This window comes from Calypte anna, chromosome 7, assembly GCF_003957555.1.
Source record: "Calypte anna isolate BGI_N300 chromosome 7, bCalAnn1_v1.p, whole genome shotgun sequence".
Taxonomy (NCBI): Eukaryota; Metazoa; Chordata; class Aves; order Apodiformes; family Trochilidae; genus Calypte; species Calypte anna.
The window spans coordinates 34,670,446-34,686,616 of NC_044253.1; the positions used below are offsets into that span (position 1 = coordinate 34,670,446).

Here is a 16,171-nt window from a genome sequence, read left to right on the forward strand (position 1 = left end):
ATAAAGAAGTCACTAACAGTCTAAACAAATGGCAGGGTATTTTTAGGAGTAGGAAAGCAGCTGGGAGCTCGAGTTGCTTGCCCACACATGCCCACCATTCAGCCTTAAAAAGAGGGAGAAAGAATTCAAGAATAATCTGTTTTCACTCTTCTCCCTTTAGCAACATCACATCAACCACCCCACTAATACCCCAGACAACCTTAAAAGAACTCCAGGAAAATGAGCTCTGCCATTGCAATGCTCTGGGGTTGAACACACAAACACAAACTTTATTTTTATTTATTTGACCTTTTCACTCCAGATCCTTACTTCTCCCAATAGCTCTCCTCTCCCCACATAGAAATTTAAGTAAATTCAGGCCCAGATATTGGGCTCAGAGTAAACATGCAAGCCAAAAAGTGAGAATATCTTTTCATAGACAACCTCTCAAGCTGTACTCAAACATGTAAATATTTTTTAATGCTAAGAGGCTACAGTGTTGGATCCTCCATTGAAGGAAACTCCTCTGAAGATGCAGTATCCAGTGTTTGGGTTTTTTTTAAGTGACCATAACTTAGAAAAAAGCTGGTTTAGATACCTGTTGCAAAAAACAGGTGGGAGAGGGAAAGAAAAAATGAATCTTACACAGTCTGTGAGAAACTTGGGATATTCTGGAACACTGAAATAATTCCCTTACCTTTTGCTGACTATCAGTATTGTGCATATATAGAAATACCAGTAACAGTTACTCACAAACCCAAGCTTATTGTTTAGCCCACTTAGTTATGATCAGATTCATATTTTTATATCAACCCTTTCCTCTATGAGTTTTGTGCCCACAAAGAACTGTCTTTTTCAAAGGAAGATGATTTGTGGGTATTTCCATTTATGGACTAGCAATAATAAACCAAAAATATTCATCTAAGGGATAAAACAGCAAAATAACAGTTGATTTGACACTGAAAAATAATACTTTTATTTTTATGAACCTGCCTGAAAATCTCTTCTTCAGGATGGAAGGGACTAGAAATATTTTAGGAGTATTCTGTACATCAGAGTTCCAGGGTTAAGGATTAGAGGCTCAAAGTTAGCACTTTCAAGAAAGGCATCCATTTATCTCTGTTATTGCATGCTGAGCCCAAAACTTTAAAAAAAAATCTCCTTGCCTATCCACAGAGATATTTACACTGGAATTTACAGTATTTATGCTAAGGCTGCTGGGCTCCTGCTGCTCCTTGAGTAAGAGCAACTTAAAATACTGTGGATATTCTTTTCCTTTCCACCAGCACAGAAGAGAAGAACAAGAAAAATGTATTTCCAAGACAGCCAAGTCCTCCTCAGACACAATCAGCTGTCCTTCTGCACCTCCTCTAAGCACCAACCCACGGAGCCAATAACCTGCAGCATTCACAGGGGTCACACAGCACCCAGGAGAACCCAGGGCAGCTCAGGAGGCTTTGCTATATTTATGTCCTTAAAAAAACCAAAACCGTTTGGTTTTTGTTCCTACAGAGAGCAGGCACAGCAGAGGACCCCTCCATCCTCACAGTCAGGTCAGGAGAGATCATCTCTAGAAGAAAGTTCTAAACAAGGCAAAGCCAAAGTGGCTGCTACAAGCAACAGAGAAGCAGTGATATTTTAACTGTCCTAAATATACAGGATTGTAGGTGGGAGCTAAAAAAGCTTAACATCCCACCTGCAATTCTGCCCCTGGAGTAATTACAGGGCAGTTTCCTGGCTGCTGCCCCCCTGAGAGAGGCAAGCTGCAGGAGTCCTCTGGTGCTGGCAGTAGCTGGCAGCTGGTGAAGGTGGTGTGAAAGCAGAGCAATAATCAGTATTTTGACTCTTCAACAAAAAAGGAAAGACTCAAGCAACAGGAAACACTCAACATCTCACAGTGTTCTCAGTAAAGCATGAATATCTCTACAATTTTCCAATTAGAGCTTTTTTCTTTTTTTTTTCCCCCACAATGGAAGTCTGTTTATGTGGTACACAACCACTCTGGATCACCCTGAACATCAAGCAGCTCTGCTAACACCCATCTTTATCACCCCTATTTTTCACAAGTCACAAACTCCTACGAATCCACACTCTACATCTCCCTAATCCCATGCTGAGCTAGAAACTTTTGGTCTAGGATACTAAAAACCAACCAACCAAACTCCCTCCCAGTTCCAGTGCACAAAAGGTTGATCTGGATTCCCAGTAAACGCATCGATGCTGCTAAAATTTCCCCAGAGGTAAAAAAGGAGGTGCAGGCACACAGCTGACGTGTGCCATCATCCAGAGGACTCAAAAAATAACATCAGGGGAGTTCAGAATCCTAGCATTTAAACATATCTATAAATATATATCAGGAGATCAGAGGTTTCTGAACCACCTGAGCACTCACCAGCTCCAAGCACTGCCGGTGGCCGTAGGCAGCAGCGTAATGCACGGTGTTGTATCCAGCTTTGTCCTGGATGGATGGATTGGCATCATTTTGTAGGAGGAATTCCAGACACCTGGGGACAATTCACGTGTTGAAATGATTTCTCATTTCAATATTTAACAGACTCAGCCCTCACTGCAACTTGGAGTGGCACTGAAAACTGGAAATTTATTCTGTATTTCTAGCAGCACCTCAAATCCCTTAGAATTTTCCCTTTTTTCATCAATAGCTCCCCACATTCACAGTTGTTTTTTTAAAACACAAAGTCCCCACACATCTTTGGGGAGTAAAAAATCATCTTCAAGCCAACCTTTGTGGCTACTAAAATTTTCTACTACCAATCCTGAAAGTAAACTACACAACTCTGTCTTGTGAGGTGAGCAGTGGTAATAAAATACTTCACTGCACTGATTTCCTGGCATGTGCATACATAAATATATTTACTTATTAGCTGGGTTTTACTGGTCTGGACTTTTTGGTTTTGGTTTTTTTTGTTTGTTTACATCCATTTTCAGAAGATGCCTGATGCTCTTTATAGCTCCTGTCACTTTTTCTAATGCCATCAAGAAATTAGCATTTTGCTATTAGCACTTTCTCCCATAGCTTGAAATTTGAAGTGAATGTAGAGCTGTCGTGTGAAAAAGGGGATTTTTTAAAACAAGAAAACCATCATTAAGCAGCTAGATGAAAATGTCAGTCTGAGCAAAGACATTAAGGAAGCCACTGGCTACTTCTTTTTGCAACACACATACTCAGTGCAAAGCATCAAAGTGACAAGAATGAATTGGTAAGTACATCTTCAATTAAGAAACAGCAACAAGCACAGAGACAGAAATATTAAGGAATATGTGCACAGAGAAGAGAGCAGAGCTATTTTCCCTAAGGTGAGCCCTGATTCCAGCCAAGCATTGTGTTTAGCACAGCCATGAAGGAGCAAAAGCAGAGTGTAAACTGCAGCCCAAAGCAGGGGCATTCTCCAGAAATGGAGCCTGACTGCTTTATTGACACCAAACTTACAACGCAGCTTCCTTTTCCTTCATCTCACTGGCTCTTTCAAGTTCTTCAGCATTTTCAGGGGAGTTACCTAAAATATTCTTTCTTCTTTGCACAGAGGACAGAAAAATGCAACTTAGTTTCAAAATACCAAAATAGCAGTGATTTTGATGCTGCCACCCAGCCCCAATCTCCTCTTCAAGGAACTGACCTCCTCCAGCCAACAGTAAGAATTATACCAGTTTTTTATATGTATGTGTGGATATAAAATATATTTATATATTTGTATGAGTGTAGCACCCTCTGGGGCTGCAGCTATCAAGCTGTAGAGACAACAGCAACATGGCAGGTTCTTTTCTCACAGGTCAATGCCAGAAAATTTTATAATCAGAAAGAGTTTCATCATCACTTTCCAGAATCCTTCCCTCTCTCCCACAGCATTCTGCATTTTGTTTCCTTTGCAGAGGGTAAATCAGGGTTAGCACAGTTTGCTTCTTCCTACACTAACCTGCTAAGCTCTTCTGCAGCATTTGGAATGCAGAGAACCTGAAATCACTGATATTAAATTGATCTATCTTGAACCTGCATGAGCTGTGATGGACTTTTCCTCACTTTCTGTGAAATATCTTGGCCATTCTGTGTGGATCTCCTGGTTCAGGTTCTGTAGATTCTTCACTGAGTTCAACCTGTTCTTCATATTCCTGCACATTTTTGGTACCTCTGCTCCCCAGCTGGCTGGGTGGCAAACAGAACACTGATTTGTGATCTTTCAGTCACAAGATTGTGATGATGATCTTTCTTGGCAACCAAGGCTATCACAGAACACCTTCACACGCTGCTGCCATCAGGGATTAGAAGCTTGAAAAGTTTCTAGAAGAGTCTGGTAATTTCAACCCCAATATTACACCCAAATTCCAGGCTGGATTCTGCACAATGCAGAACAGAACATTCTTCCTTTAACATGCAATTTCCAACCTCTTTTTTTTTGCCATTCTTCCTGTGGGTGAAAGCAAGAAGGGATTGCTCTACAAACCCAGGGTCTGTCTGATGACCACAGAGTTGGAGAAAATGTCATTATGGATAAAATAACTCCCCTGGATATTAACACTGCAAGCTCATAGCCAGTACTCATGTGCTACACTGAAATCCTACATGCATCTGCTTTTGGTTAACTCCAAACCAGTGAGATCCCAAAATAAGATTCCCCAACAGAATAAGCAATGACCTGGAGAACCAGTTTTGTAGTCAGAAACCACAGTCCCCTTTTTAATGAAAATGCTGTTGTGATGCCCACTGCAGGAGAGGGCACCTCCTGCAGACCATGAGCAACAACAATTACCAGAAATGCTGAAACAGGAGGGCAGCCTCCCTGCATCCAGGCTTCTCCCTTCTCATTAGCTGCCCACATCCACAGCTAAATAATTATGAATATTCCTTGGACTGAGGCTGCCTGACCTGGGGAGGGTTTTTTGCCATTCAGCAGTTAAAAATAAAAAAAAATGCTGACCTATAAAATAATGTATTGCAAATAACATTTCATCTGTGTAACAAGGCTTCTCCCAGACATCTCAAGCTGGAAAATTTAATGAGAAGACACTACCACCACATCAGAATCAATTTAGGTTTGGACTATGGGGGCACATATTCCTGCCAGCATTCAGGTTGTGACTGAAGCTTTTTTATTTTATTTTCTTCATTTTTAATTAGTGATGGGAGCAGGTGCATCTTTAAATTAACCAAGAACTTGTGTAAATGCAGGAACTTCTCCTATAAAGAGCCAAAAGCTGAAAACCACACAGAATCAAGTGTCTCAACACCCTGGGCAAGACAAAATTAGAAAAAGGCAGTGGTGAAAGCCTTCCAGAAGCCCACTCTGATCATAATGCCAAGCACAGATCTTTGAAGATCCTGCTGCCTTCTTCCCAGCACTGCTCAGGTTTGAAGGTGATAGGGAAAACAATCTTCTTTACCAGCACAATCTCAGCAAGTGAGGAAGAAGCTACCAAGGCCCTGGTATGGCATTCTAACCTCCACTCTAAAGTTAAGTCAGAGTTTTCCCCCAGTGGCTTTGAGAAGGTGTTCTGCTGGGAATAAACCAGGTGTATTTTTATCAGACTTTGCTATATGAGAAACCAAGAAATTAGTTCCTCAGTGTCTAAAGGAATGAGGCTGAGAAGCCTCATTAAACAAATACAGGTTGCTAACAATTTAAAGAGCACTAACAGGGTGACTGAGCCTGTTTCATACAGGATGGGGAAGAGATTGCCAAAATATGCAGCTAGCTGGGAATTAGAATTTGCAGTCACTAACCACAGGATTTCTAAGTTTTGCAGCTGTTTTCCTCCTTTCTCACAAGAACAGCACTGCCTTCTGCCAAAGGATATTCCCCAGGCCTCTCCCTTTTTCAAGTCTCTAAAAAACAACCCTGTTGGACAGGGTGAGCATTTTCACCAGCTCTGTCAGTGGAAAGAGGCTGATGGTTAGATCTAGCCCATCCTTCCCATAAAGTCTGTCTGCATGGCCAGATGTTTGTCTGTCACAGCAGCCCATCTGGGAAAACCTCTCCTGCTGCTGCCTCTCACTCCATCCCTTCTGATGGACTCGCAAAGCAGATGGAGAAAAAAATCCTCTGATCTGATTCTTGTGAAGAAACCACACAAAAGGAAACATGAGACAAAGAGTTGTGAGAACAGTTCAGTGGGGTAGGGGGGGCTGCAAAACTCTGCCTTACATGAAAGGTAAACCATGGAGCTGAAATGCCACATCATCTGGGGGCTTGGCTTAGAAGTCAGAGCAACAAACATCCCAGAGAAATTCCTCCACTAGCAGCACCATTTTTTTTTTGCTTGAGTGGCACAGCATCATGAAGAGAATTGGAAGACAATGATTTTAGCACAATGTTTGAAGCCAGGGAAACAAAAGAGGCTCTCTCACTTTCTGTCCATGTCAGAAGCAGCAGCATAGTGCAAAGGGGTGCGTCCCCAGTCATCTGTTTCATTGATGCTGGCTCCTGTTGTCACCAGGCTCTCAATGCAGTGGAAATGACAATTTGCAGCTGCATAGTGCAAAGGTGTCCTGGAACAGAAGTGACAATTTGTTACCTCAGTGCTGAATGTTACCAACCATGCTGAGCTGCTGCATCCCTAGGGATTTCCAGCAGCTGGGATCCAGCATGTTCCTGGGAGGAGGAAATGCAAAGTGAGGCAAACTTCACAAAATGATGTCTGAATGGGAAGTTTGGGTCTTCCCTGTAGGATCCAGAGCCTCAATCCTTGCCTGGCAAACAATCTGTTCCCAGGTTTCTTGCATACAGGCTGCCTTCTGCCAGCTGTGAGTGACTCTCCCAGCATCTTATTTAGCTGGCATAGCCATAGCAACAATTCATAGAGGGGAAAAAAAGACCTCTAGGAAGCACATCAAAAAGCAGGGATCCTTCCATCGTAGAGAATTCAGGCAAGACAAAAAGGAATGAGGAAAAAAACCATAAAGAAACCTGTGATATTTTTAAACCAAAAAATATGGGTGGGGATGGCTTTTATGTCTTTAATGCAGTCAGCACCTATCTGGCTAGCAGGTAACTGCTGCAGCAAAAAGACCAAACTACTACTTTATTTTACTGTCATTTTTCATAGAACATATGATTTCCAACCTGAAGTGGTCTTTCTTTCTTGCCTACTTGATTCTGGCTTTGTGATTTTATATTGCTTTTTCAAATGAGCTTCGTAATTCACCTACCTCCCACATTTGTCCTTCTTATTAAAATCTGCTCCACTGCTTTGCAAGAGTTTTATACATTCAACATTACTGCAAAGAGAAGAAAACAAAACATGAACAAAAGTTTACATCTGTGTTGCCCCCTGCTAATAAAAAAAGGGGAAAAAATCACTGAAATTTGTCATACTTGCCATGAAAAAACAGGCTACAGCCAACTACAATGTGTAATTCAATGAAAAAAAAGTAAAGTCTTAAAGAAACTTTTTTTTTTTTCTCGCCAGAAATCCTCAAAGTTCTCTTCTCCAGAAAAGACACAAAGAGAGCACAGTAAATGCAATCTGAATTCAGTTTGTTTGGGGGTTTTCAATAGGAAAAATGCTTCCCACACTGAACTGGTATTTTATAAGAGAACAATTTTTATTTTTTTTTTAAAGTTGTTTCTCTCTTATAAAATGCCAGCCTAATAATGAAGAGGTGACATTTAACAAGATCCACCCTCGTTCTGCAGAGCATTCAACAGTAATCACTTGGCTCAAATTCTGTTTACTTGGTGAGATCTAATCACCAGGGTTACTTTTAAGTTTATTCTCCTATGATTTGATGCAAGCACATCTCTGTTTTATTGAACCAAGGGCAGAGCTGTGGAAAGGGATTTTCATACCAATACTGAATTTCTGTAAGTGAATGAGTTGGGCTCTGCTGCTTTGCAGCTGTTGGAAGAATTCAGCAGATCACAGCTGCTTTTTCATCTTGTTTAAAGCCAGGTGATTTTTAATAGGAAATGCCCCAGCTGAATTCTCACACCTTTTGTAGTTTAAGTGAATAAATGTCTGACTCCAGACAGAAAACTAAGCCAGAAAACTATGTAAAGAAGCAGAGCACTTTCAAGGCTCCTTGTCATTCACAGGGGCAATAAATCATTTGTGTTGACCATCAGATGAGCAGGGCTCTGAGCAAGGTTCTTTTCCCAGTACCCATGCAGCCCGTTGGGTTAATGGGAGTAACAGGCACATGTCAAGCAAAAAAACCAAAAAACACACTGGATTGCAATATGCTGGCCTGTGTTCATCCCTCCTCTAAACTGCTGTTGCACAGAATACTCACCACAATGTACTAAAAATACCAGCACTTGTTAGGAATGACAACTGTAGTAAACAGCTGGAAATATATGGTTTATTTTCATGTGCCACTTTTGCTCCTTAAAAAGTCTTCAGGGCTTTGTAAGAAGCAAAAGTGGCTCATGAAAATAAACTAGGGGCTCCTCCTTGGGGCTCCCAGGTTGTTTTCATTATCTTTTTGGGGTGCAGCCTTGTTGAAGAAGTAGCATCTGAAATATACTACAATATTCTCCATCCATGAAAAAGTCACATGAACTCTATCAGTACAAGGCTGCACCTCTATTAATACAAAGAATGATACCATGAGAGTAACAAAACCAGTATTGGGATCAATATGATTAGGTTTTGGTAATAACAAAAACTTTGTGATCTACAGTTTGGTTCACCAAGAAGGAAAAAGCATCTAGAAAGACTGCCAAGAGTTTGCTGTGGATGACCACTTCTGCTTGCTACAACCACAGCCAATCCAAGCTGGGTTCTAGCCAAGGCTCCATTTCAGCTGTTTCCTGTGTCCTCAAGAGAAGAGTCAAAACTCTGTGTCCTTTTGCTAGGACAACTTCACAGCATTCCACTGACAATTATTTGGAAGGATTCAAACTCACTAGATGGAATATTTGCAATTTAAATTGACATATTTCAGTTTTCCTTTCTTTCCATTTCTGGCCTGCCACCACTTATCAGGAATGACCAAGAGAACAAGAATTTCAAGGCTGCTTGTTTGTTTTGGGGGTTGTTTTTTTTGTTTTTTTGGTTTTTGTGGCTTTTTCTTTGAGAAACTTTTAAACTTGCACTTGAGAAATGAGAAAGAGGAAGACGAGCTCCATTTGGATGCCAGGACTGGAATCTGATGGGCAGATGTTGCATCTTCAGGACACAGTCCAAAGGTGGAGGCCAGGAATAACTCCCCTGCCCACAGCAGCCCAGAAAAGGGTTTTCCCTATGCCTGAAACCCATATTTCAAAGCACAACCAAGGAGATGTAATCAAACCATCTCCTTTACTTCCCAAGCAGCCCTGACACGAGGGCGGTGGCAAAAACTGCCTCGAGTCACCAAAATTTGGCATCAGATGGCTTGTGCTTCCCTTGCATGGCAACAAATTCCTCTGTGGATGACCTGGTCATGTTGTCTGGCATCAAATCTGCAAGGAAGCCACCAAAGAACTTGCAAGAGCAATGCTGAGTCCCAGGTACTCACCCTCCTGCAGCGGCAGCGTGGAGGCACGTTCTTCCAAAACTATCAGGGGTGTCTATTTCAAAGCCTGCAGACAGCACGTGCTCATTACTAAACAAGGACACTATGCTATGCTTTTGTCCTAGTTAAACCACAAGAAACATTGCAGAGACAGAGAAATCAGTTAGTTGGAGAAAATAAGGAAAAAACAAAAAGAGGAAAAAACAAACCAAATGAAAAGGCAAACAGAACGCACGCAACTAGAGTCAGAAAAGAGGGGGTCTGAGCTGCTCGGGTTTGGCAGCTCTATAAAAAGAGCTGCAAAGTTGATGAGCATCTCTTTCCCCATCCAGCTCTGCTTCTTCAAACCATGTGGTAGGCATGTAGGAGGCAGATGCTTATCAAGAGGACTCATGACAGCAGGACAGGAAGACAGAAAACACGAAGAAATAAGGAGAAAAACCACAGCGTGGGTTTTTTTGGCTTGGGAAGAGGCTCCCAGCATCAGGGAGGGATTTCCATCAGGATGCAAAAGGGAGAAGACATAAGTGTGGCAGTAATAAATCTGGACACTCAGCTTTCTCCCTTCCTTCCTAATCTGGTGATCAAGGTGAGCACACCAGGGTTTAATGTAACAGTTTATGTCACTGCCATTTTTCACACTTTTTTTTATATCCTACAGGATTCAAATTTAGGGTGAGGGAAGCAGACACCAGAGAGTATATGTGTTAAGGAATGAAGCAATTTTCTAGAAAGAGCATTCTATTTGCCTCTTTTTTTTTTTTTTTTTAAACTTCTGTCAACTCTTGCCTGGAAAAAAAAAAAGCAAATGGGATTTGGCATCTGATTACTGCCTCTCCTGAAAGGGTTGCACCAGCAAACTCCTGCTCCTGAAGGAAGGATCCTGAGACTGCTCTCTTGACACTCCACTCTCCCTCTTGTGCACACCAAGCTTTGGCCAGCCTAATTCCTTTACCTTGGTGAGATGCAGAAAGAAACTTTAGCTGCATCTACAACAGATCATTAGTGAGATGTAAGTACCTGCACCAGTGGTAATACCTACTCCAAGGAGGTAATTTCCTGAATTATTTCTTCAGGCAGGGTGGGAGGAACCTAAACCAAAATGGGTCTGGCTCTCACTTTCCTATGGTGTGGAAAAGGGTCCTACATTTCCTCCCTTTTCCTGGTGAGTGACTATAAACACTCTGAGCCTGCCAGGAGAAAAGGGGCAGGAGCACTGCAGGATGCACAGAGGGACCAGCACGCTGTTAGGGAAGCCTCACACGCTGTACACCACACCCCCAACACAGCAGCAGCACAAGGAAGTTTGGTTTTTTTCTTTGAACAGCTCACAAAACTGAGGCTAAAGGAGGTAGAAGGAACAGAGACACAGACAATTTCAGCTCCATGGCCAGCGTGGGGGTTACTTACCTGATGACAGCAATTTCCTGCAGCAGTCGGAGTGAGCGTTCAGCGCTGCTAAGTGGAGAGGGAACATGTTGTGGATCCCACACCTGAAAGGCACAAGAATCTCATCACACACAGCCAGGGGAAATGCAGCTGCAAACAAGCACAACACATCCAAAGCTCCTTCCACAGAGGTGCCTTTATCTTTTTTTTTTTTTTGTAGTCCTTTTCAAGGAAGATGCTGCCTGCTGTGGTTTTTTCTATCTGCCTCCTCAGGAGTTAAAAATATTCTGATACAGCAAAATCTTGGCATCATGCTTTGAACAGAATGTGGCAGGAAGGCTTCTAAAAATTCAAGATGAAAGCCAAGGTGAGGGAGTAAGGAAGCAACAGAGAAGACCTTGCTTGGAGTCAATTTCCTGCTGTGGGATGAACAAATTTCTGTGTTAGCTCGACACACCACATCTGCCATCTGAGGTAAGAATACTGAGAAGATCTGGGATTTCTGAATTCCACCTTTCCTGCAGTTAACATCCTCCAGATAACTCTCATGTGGCTTTTCAAAGCCTCCTCTTCTTCCCTCTGTTTTCCTTGGGGCTGGACTCCTCCTTGCACTTTCCTTTAGGTTGCTGTGACATCTGCAGTTTTCTTTTTCTACTCAACACCTCATTTTCCTATTTGTGCCAGCTACTCTCCTCATACATCTTCCCAAATTCTACCCCCCACCCCATTTCACACAAAACCCTCTTTCCAGTTACATTATGAACTGCTCAGAGCAGACACACTGGGTGAAAATTAAAGGAGGCACCTATCCTTTGGCAAACACATAATTTTAAAATCAGATGAGTTCTCAGCAGCTTTTAATAACACCAGCAAATCATCTCAGTTCAGTCCCCAAGCATAGAAGACGTGTGGGTTTGGACATCTTGGCTTCTGCCATATAGCATTGTTTTGTGAATGGCATCTTGTTATTCTGGAAATATTACCTGACAGGCAGTCCTCCAAGTGCACATAAACACAGAGCCTCTGAAACCAACTATCTGGACAAGATTATCATCTCCTGCCTGCTTCAGCAGATGGATGTTTAAAAAATGACAAACTCTGGAACAATAGCAGATGGGTTCAGATCTGCCCTTCACTCCTGTGGGACAATTGGTGGATGGGAGAGTAGGATCACCCCATGGAAGAGGCTTCCAGATGCAGACAAAGGGATTTGTCTTTCTGCAAAAGGTGCCATAAATCATCCTTATGTAGGAAACTCTAGACAAAAATGAATGTGGATGTTTATAAGGACATCTTGCCTTCTCTAACAGTTTCTACATACACATATTTACTAATTGTGGTCTGCTTTTAAAAACTCATCCTTTCCAGAATCCACAGGCCCATCCTTCCTTTGCCTTCACATTAAATTTGCCCTCCTTGCTGCTTCACTACACTAAGGGCTGACTGTCCTGCCCTTCTGATTCTGCCATCAGAATCTTCATTTTTCTAGTGTCAGTATTTACGTCTCAGAGTAAATCCATTAAAAATGGACATGGCAGCTTCTTCTTTGAGGGAAACAGCACAAGCTCCACCAAACTGCTGCATCTGTATAATCAGGTCACTTTTTTTAGCCATGGCTTAAGATCTTTAAGTGAACAGTGGACATTCTATCTCTGTGCTTCTTCCTACAGCACATTCCCTCTATCTCCACCTCCACCTAGTTATCTAAAGCAATATTTTTCTTCTTTTGGTCAAGATTTCAACCTAGCACATTCTGGCTTTCCATCAAAATACTCTAACCTGTACAGGTGCTACCCAGTGTCACACTTCTTTAGTGCTGCTCATGCTGTCCCTCCCATCACTTACAGACTTTCACCTTTAAAAGCAGTTATTTCCAAGACTGAATGAGCTGCTTGCAGTTGTTGCTCACATTGCTGCAGAGTTTCTTTTTAAAGCCAATTCAGGGAGCTCGACCAGATTTATTTATGTGCAGCACATAAGAAATCCCCTTCCCAGCATTTCAGTGCTCCTTGTTTAGCACAGTAGCATCATTTGGATCTGCCTGAGCCAACTCCTCACTTCACTTGTTCCTGCTGCTGGAAAAAGTGTTTTATTTTATCAATGTTCCACTCAGCCAAGTGTGAAATAGAAATTTCTAAGTGGATAACCCTGACTCAAGAGTGGGCTATCCCACTGGCATCACATTTTCCCTTAAACTTCAAGATAAAAAAGCCAGATTGGGACTTATGTACTGGGGAAAAAGCTAGGAAAAACACTCATCTATTTAGAGAGCAAGATCTTCGTGCTGGCTGTGCTAATAAAATCCAGTGACATTAGCTGAAGCCTGTGGAATTTCATTATCCATGCCCACTGAAGATCTGTTCCACCCTTTGAGTTTGCACGGTGACAAGTCCTACTTGATAAAGGAATATGGGCAATGTGCCACTTCCTGAAACAACACTGAGCAAACAAACCAAATACCAAGAGCTGCAAGTACCTTTAAAATGAAACCCAGCTCATTTGCCTCTGAAAACATGTTTTCCTAACTGGGTAAATCAAGAGAAGTCACAGATTTCTATGGTAGAAGACTCTTTAATTTAATTTCGAAGACTTATGGACCTAATTGCCAAAAACTTACATTCATGAAGTGTGATGCTGCTATGAAACACCTGGTACCCATACACCTTGTTACAATGAATTTATCTGCTCTTACACCCTTTTGGTTACCTTCAGGTTTGCCTTTTTCATTTGAAAGACACTAAGAACCTCAATATAACTAACCAATAATTAAGTACTCTTAAAAATAAAGCATCTGCCAATGAGCTGATAATACTTATGGTATTGTGGGTGGTCTTGACACATGTGAAGGGGGGGGGGAAACCCCAAAGAAATAATTGAAGCAGAAAGCACCAACAGCACTTAGAAATGTGTCTAATTTAACTCCTGGTCCTTCTAGTCAAAAACTCCTCCCAAGTCCACAAATTAAAAGCAGTCCTATTATTTCAGCCACCTGAATATCAAAAACCATGCAACACCAAGACAGTCTCCAGCTATTCTGAGATCAGAAATAGTCATTCATGTCTGCTTTGTGCTACTGCATTTTTATTATCTTACATCTTACCAGAAAAAAAAAAAATACTCACCACATGGGGCAGGCCACTAGACACCAGGCTAATTTAGATACAAAGGAATAGGAACAAAATTCCCTTGCAAGGCACCAGAATTTTTGTTTCAATTGTGTTTCCCACACAAACTCACTGCCAGCAGACTTATGGAATAACTGTGGTCAAGGAGCACTTCATACACATACACATGGACTTCACTGTGCCACACCAATGCTTCAGGAAAAAGCAGCAGCACTTGTGCTGCTTGTCAAGAGTAGGAACTTAGCAAAGCTTCCTTCCCCTCCACACTGCCCAAGTGTTTTTATTTTATGCCCCACATCACCCCCAGTGCAATTCCCCCTTCTCCATTTTCACCTCCCCCCCTCCAGAACCTGAGGAAGGAGCTGTGTTTCCAAGGCACCAGGGCCAAAAGAGACAGCTCCAGTCCAAGCCACCTACTTGGCAGTGTCAGCTCCACTGTGATGAGGGTGTTGATCAAAAGCTCGTGCCCATATTGCAGCCCGTGCAGGGGGGTGTTCCCATCCTTTATCCACGCAGTCGATTTCCCCTCCTGCAGGAGACAGTTTGCAGGCAAGGTTAATAGTAGGAGAGCAAACCAGAACCAAGTGAGCACAGACAGGACTTCTTCTACTTGATGCAAGAATAACCAGCCTAGCCATGGAGACTGTAGATTTCAGAGACTGAGGGCCAGCAGACACAACTGCAGTGGTGTGGAAAGTGGTCAGCAGTGGTCAGCACATGATTCCCACTCTGAAGGTACAAATGGATGCTGTGAATTTAAACTAGAAAAACCAAAACTGCTGAGATTATCCCCTAGTTTATAAAGAACACTGTCACAAACCTCAGCTTGTAGGACAACAACATTGAGTTTTGCTCAGAAACCAGCAGGAAGACACTGCAAATGGCAAGGACTTGTGTGCCTTCCCTGGGTCCTTACAAAAGAACAACCAACCAGTGCTTTCAGCAGAACTTCTGTTGCAATTTAAGCCTGTTATCTCATGTTTTATGCTCAGAAGCAGCTTTTTTTATGCTCCTCTGCTGCAGCTTTTGACCATTGCAAAGACTGCTGTGCAAGTCCCTGTTTTCTTTTTGGACCCAAGGAACTGTAACTTTTTTTCAGTCTCTCCTCATAAGTCAGCTCTGCTGTACTCCAACTGTTCCCATACTTCCCTTGTTCTCTCCAGCTGGCCCACATCCTTCTGGAAGCAAAGTGTCAAAAGCCAGAAACAGTGACTACAGCTGATGGCCCCAAGCTCTGAGCTGAGCTATAGGATTACTTCATGACTTCATGCCTTCTGGCTGGCTTTGCTCCTATCTATACACTCCTGGGCATTACACAGCACCACATACATTGTTGTTGTTTTTTGGTTTTTTTAAGCATCATGACACAGTTGACTTCTGGTCAACAAGCTCCTGGTTGTCTGTAAGCCTCAAATCCTTTCCTGAAGACTTGCCACCCACTCAGCTGTTGCCATTCTGAGCTTGTCAGCTGATACTCCTGCCTGTGTGTGGGATCTCTCCTTTGCTTCACTTGCATTATAATTTCTGTCTCCAATTTTACAGGATTGTTTTCTATCCTGACTCCATCAAGGGCCAAGCTAACAGTCTCTCCCAACTTCATATTTCATCCAAATGTTAAAAGCACATTTGCTCTTCCACTGTCCAAGTTGCTATTCCACAACTATTCCAAGCTGTTAATGAAAATACTGGACAGTTCCAGACCCAGGAGAGAAACTGAAAACCCCCTCACTGCATCTTCCTTTTCAACAACAAGCCATTTATTACTGACTGTAGTTTTTCAGCTAGTTATTCACCACCACTGTAATATTTTCATACTCCACTGGTTTGCTGTGAGAACACGTTATGAGAGCACATAAAAAAATCTTGCTAACATCAGGATACAGTAAGATTTACTGCATGTCCACTACCCTCAGGAGATAATAGGCCATAACTGCAACAAGGAAAGTTCTGGTAATACAGCAATTCCTAACAGTAAATAACAATAAAGGTCAGTGAAACACTGGAGCAGTGAAACACCAGCAGCAGAGGTCTGCCTACATTACCTGCCTACAGCAAAGTCAGGGGACACTGCTATTACACTGCTGTAAAAGAAATGATGTTTCACAGCATCTTTTGCTCTTGAGAAACCTGTGCAAGATGTTGCCTGCTCCTCCTTAGGTGCTTACAGTTTGTCCATTCACTCAGAGAGTTTTTGTAATATTCCCATGTTAAGGTAATGGGTTCTTCTCCT

At 42.3% G+C, this 16,171-nt stretch overlaps 1 protein-coding gene across 1 annotated transcript in view; it reads right to left on the bottom strand.

Annotated features, from left to right (window-relative positions):
• The window catches only part of ANKRD44 (ankyrin repeat domain 44), a 112,737-nt gene that overhangs the window by 21,512 nt on the left and 75,054 nt on the right, over positions 1-16,171 (bottom strand). The window contains 9 exon segments of the mRNA XM_030454115.1: positions 2,372-2,483; positions 3,428-3,511; positions 6,338-6,478; positions 7,139-7,207; positions 9,431-9,548; positions 10,838-10,920; positions 14,359-14,377; positions 14,380-14,446; positions 14,448-14,470. Of these exon segments, the coding sequence (XP_030309975.1) occupies positions 2,372-2,483; positions 3,428-3,511; positions 6,338-6,478; positions 7,139-7,207; positions 9,431-9,548; positions 10,838-10,920; positions 14,359-14,377; positions 14,380-14,446; positions 14,448-14,470 (716 nt within the window).